The 5,000-nt window shown below is 33.4% G+C and overlaps 1 protein-coding gene across 1 annotated transcript in view; it reads left to right on the top strand.

The window, feature by feature from the left end:
• Positions 1–1,029: 1,029 nt before the first annotated feature.
• Positions 1,030–5,000, top strand: part of LOC134196449 (collagen triple helix repeat-containing protein 1-like) — a 9,631-nt gene continuing 5,660 nt past the window's right edge. Inside the window, exons 1-2 of the mRNA XM_062665597.1 lie at positions 1,030–1,480; positions 1,542–1,701. Coding sequence (XP_062521581.1) covers positions 1,391–1,480; positions 1,542–1,701 — 250 coding nt within the window. The 5' untranslated portion in view covers positions 1,030–1,390. The remainder of the gene's footprint in view (positions 1,481–1,541; positions 1,702–5,000) is intronic.

The following is a 5,000-nucleotide window of genomic DNA, read 5'->3' on the forward strand; positions in this document are numbered from 1 at the left end:
ACTGAGCTTAACTTAATTAAAGGACTTGTGTCTTTTCTAAACTGATTGTAAGACCAAAGTGTGTGTGTGTCTGTGTGTGTGTGTCTGTGTGTGTGTCTGTGTGTGTGTGTCTGTGTGTGTGTCTGTGTGTGTGTGTGTGTGTGTGTGCGTGTCTTTTCTTTCTGTGTGTGTGTGTGTGTGTGTGTGTGTGTGTGTGTGTCTGTGTGTGTGTGTGTGTCTGTGTGTGTGTGTGTGTGTGAGTGTGTGTGTGTGTGTGTGTGTGTGTGTGCGTGTCTCTTTGTCTGTCTGTTTGTTTGTTTGTTTGTCTGTCTCTTGTCTGTCTCCTTTCTGGCTTCTGTCTGTCTCCTTACTGGCTGCTGTCTGTCTCCTGTCTGTCTCCTCTTTGTCTGTTTGTCTGTTTGTCAGTCTGTCTGTCAGTCCGTCTGTCTGTCTGTTTGTCTGTCTGTCTGTCAATATGCAAACTATTGACCGCTTTAGTGTTCTCAAAGTCTAATACATTTTCTTAATTAACATATTTCTAAGGCCTAAAGTATCTGTCTGTCTGTCTGTCTGTAAACAGGATATCTCTTGAACATCTTCATATTTATGATATCAATATGAAATGTCAGAATATAAAGATCTTGCTAAAAATCACCAGATGAGTTTGAAATCGGCACTCAAACTCTGAGATCATCACAAATTTAGACTAAAAGGTCAGGAGAGCACGTACACTTTACAGTTCTGTTGCCAAGTAGGTTGTGTGATTGTAGATGGCTTTTAGTTTATATTGTTTGTATTGCACTTGATGTGATGCAGTTCTCATGTTAGGGCAATCTGACACCTACCATACTATACTATCACATTATTGATTTGGTGATGTTGTGTTGAAAGCAGATGTCCTGATTAACTGTGCATGTAATATCATAGTTTGAAATGTACCAGTGGACTGTTTATATTGCAAGATGTGGATTATGTATAGAAGTTGCTTTGCCTATAAGAGGTCACAGACATTGTGTTGTTCAATCATCATTGACTTTTATGGAAGGATGTCTTGTTTGGGTGTCTGCTGCAATGAGTTCATAAATGACGTACAGGGTAGCTTATCTTTGATGGTTTGTGGGTCATTGCAATTAGAATGTTTGCAGAGAAGAGCAGAGAAGACTGTGGTTTCTATGACAATAGAGACACAAGCTGTTGGGTAGCAAGTTGATAAGGGAAGAGCTGGCTGAGGGAAAGCATTTGAGACCATGTTTGGTAGGCAATCCGTAAAGACATCAGATTTTATGGAAATGTCTTGTTGCAGACTAGATATCATATATCTGCTAGTCGGATGTGAGGGTGTGTGAGGAGGAGTATATAAGAGCAAGCTCACCACCTCACTTCATCAGTATCGAGGATATCGGTCATCATCATGTTTTCATTTTTTGTGACAGTTCTTGTGCTCATTCAAGTCATTGCTACTTGTGGTGGTCAAAGTGTGTCAGATGAGAGAAATCAGCAGGTTGTGATGATACATCAAGTAGTAATTAAAATATATTATTTTGATTTTGTTTACTGAGTAGACATGTGTGTCTGCTGGTGTACCTGGAGTACCTGGATCACCTGGAGTTAATGGATCACCTGGACGAGATGGAATGAAAGGAGAAAAGGGAATGAATGGAGAGAAAGGATTAGTTGGAGATGTCGGTGGTAAAGGTAATGCTGGGAAGATAGGTCCACAAGGTCCACAAGGAATAAGAGGAGAAACAGGCCTAGGAAGAAAGGGAGAGAAAGGAGAAGCTATGACGCTTAACTGGAAACAGTGTGTGTGGCATAAACCTGATGATAAAGATACTGGTCTGATTCAGGTTATTCCAACTCGATCTGTGATTACAATTATCAACGTGTGACTTGTTTCTGCTTTCTTTTCAACAGAACTGTAATTTTAGGAAACATGACAGCAATTCAGCTCTACATGTTGCATATGCAGGAAGTCTCAGGGTTTACTGTTCCAGTGGTGCTTGCTGTTCTCGATGGTATTTTACATTCAACGGTAACGAGTGCAGTGGACCTATGACTATTGAGGGAATTGTGTATAGTAGACTACCTGATAGTCCTCATCGTCACAGACAGATTGAGGGATACTGTGAGAACATTCCAGCAGGTCAAGTCACAATTGGATTCAACATTGGAAACTGTAACAAATGGACATCAACAACGTATGATGGCTATACAGGATGGGCATCAGTATCTCGCATTATGATTGCAGAAGTTCCTCCATCGCAGAAGTGACTGAATTAGAGAGAAAGTAGAACAGTGTAGTTTGCAGTACGTACAGTACGAGGTAGCTGAAGTAGGAGGCTGGACTGCTGGTTTAATTATGCTCAGTGTTTCTCTTTGTTGTCTCTGAATGTCTAGCTATGACACCTATAGATGCATGTGAGGTAGCGCGAAATGATGAAGTACTATATTAGTCTTAGACCAAATAATGCAAATAGACTTTGTTTCCATAATCTCAGTGTTTGATGTTTAGTAAGAATTCTAGTTGGTCAAATGTGATGTTGGCCTGCCTTTTGTTTCACAACGCTCTTACCGTCTATTAAAAGAAGAAATGCTAAAACATGCAGTAGAGTCTATTACTAGAAGATAAAAATCAGATTGATCAGATCAAGTTATACTAAAAACGACTCTTTTAACGCGCGCAGGTTAAGAGTGGGGCGGACCCCACAACTTTAGCCAACGCGCGTTAAGACGGACAATGAAAGAGACTCATTCGTTAACGCACGTTGCACAATTTAATTATTTATTACACATTTTTATGGTTCCCGGATATGATCAGGACTCGTGTAATGTTTGTCGGTTTCTCTCTATTGATAGTCATTCTATTGTTGTATTGGCTATCTCTTTCTAATATCAAGTGGTTGAGAAAGAGAGTGTTGCCCTCCACTAACTATAATTTGGTTGAGGAGAATAAATTAATATCAACACGTTTAACTAATGTTCTCAATTTGTTGCTGAATGGCAACATTCAAGACAAACTGATTAGAGGAAGGTTCGATCCATATGTGGATGTTATGTTGACGAGACAGAGAAGAGAAGTGTCTATGGAAGCAGAAAGATGGTGGAAAGTAAGACAAGAAATCATTAATGTATGTACGTAAATAAGACAAGAAATCATTAATGTATGTTGTAAATAAGACAAGAAATCATTAATGTATGTACGTAAATAAGACAAGAAATCATTAATGTATGTATGTAAATAAGACAAGAAATCATTAATGTATGTATGTAAATAAGACAAGAAATCATTAATGTATGTTGTAAATAAGACAAGAAATCATTAATGTATGTTGTAAATAAGGCAAGAAATCATTAATGTATGTATGTAAATAAGACAACAAATCATTAATGTATGTATGTAAATAAGACAAGAAATCATTAATGTATGTATGTAAGTAAGACAAGAAATCATTAATGTATGTACGTAAATAAGACAAGAAATCATTAATGTATGTATGTAAATAAGACAAGAAATCATTAATGTATGTATGTAAATAAGACAAGAAATCATTAATGTATGTACGTAAATAAGACAAGAAATCATTAATGTATGTTGTAAATAAGACAAGAAATCATTAATGTATGTACGTAAATAAGACAAGAAATCATTAATGTATGTATGTAAATAAGACAAGAAATCATTAATGTATGTTGTAAATAAGACAAGAAATCATTAATGTATGTTGTAAATAAGGCAAGAAATCATTAATGTATGTATGTAAATAAGACAACAAATCATTAATGTATGTATGTAAATAAGACAAGAAATCATTAATGTATGTATGTAAGTAAGACAAGAAATCATTAATGTATGTACGTAAATAAGACAAGAAATCATTAATGTATGTATGTAAATAAGACAAGAAATCATTAATGTATGTTGTAAATAAGACAAGAAATCATTAATGTATGTTGTAAATAAGGCAAGAAATCATTAATGTATGTATGTAAATAAGACAAGAAATCATTAATGTATGTATGTAAATAAGACAAGAAATCATTAATGTATGTATGTAAGTAAGACAAGAAATCATTAATGTATGTACGTAAATAAGACAAGAAATCATTAATGTATGTATGTAAATAAGACAAGAAATCATTAATGTATGTTGTAAATAAGACAAGAAATCATTAATGTATGTTGTAAATAAGGCAAGAAATCATTAATGTATGTATGTAAATAAGACAAGAAATCATTAATGTATGTATGTAAATAAGACAAGAAATCATTAATGTATGTACGTAAGTAAGACAAGAAATCATTAATGTATGTTGTAAATAAGACAAGAAATCATTAATGTATGTATGTAAATAAGACAAGAAATCATTAATGTATGTATGTAAATAAGACAAGAAATCATTAATGTATGTATGTAAATAAGACAAGAAATCATTAATGTATGTATGTAAATAAGACAAGAAATCAGTAATGTATGTATGTAAATAAGGCAAGAAATCATTAATGTATGTATGTAAATAAGACAAGAAATCATTAATGTATGTATGTAAATAAGACAAGAAATCATTAATGTATGTACGTAAATAAGGCAAGAAATCATTAATGTATGTACGTAAATAAGACAAGAAATCATTAATGTATGTATGTAAATAAGACAAGAAATCATTAATGTATGTATGTAAATAAGACAAGAAATCATTAATGTATGTATGTAAATAAGGCAAGAAATCATTAATGTATGTATGTAAATAAGACAAGAAATCATTAATGTATGTATGTAAATAAGACAAGAAATCATTAATGTATGTACGTAAATAAGACAAGAAATCATTAATGTATGTATGTAAATAAGGCAAGAAATCATTAATGTATGTATGTAAATAAGACAAGAAATCATTAATGTATGTATGTAAATAAGACAAGAAATCATTAATGTATGTATGTAAATAAGGCAAGAAATCATTAATGTATGTACGTAAATAAGGCAAGAAATCATTAATGTATGTATGTAAATAAGACAAGA

The sequence above is a fragment of the Corticium candelabrum genome, chromosome 1, assembly GCF_963422355.1.
Source record: "Corticium candelabrum chromosome 1, ooCorCand1.1, whole genome shotgun sequence".
NCBI lineage: Eukaryota > Metazoa > Porifera > Homoscleromorpha > Homosclerophorida > Plakinidae > Corticium > Corticium candelabrum.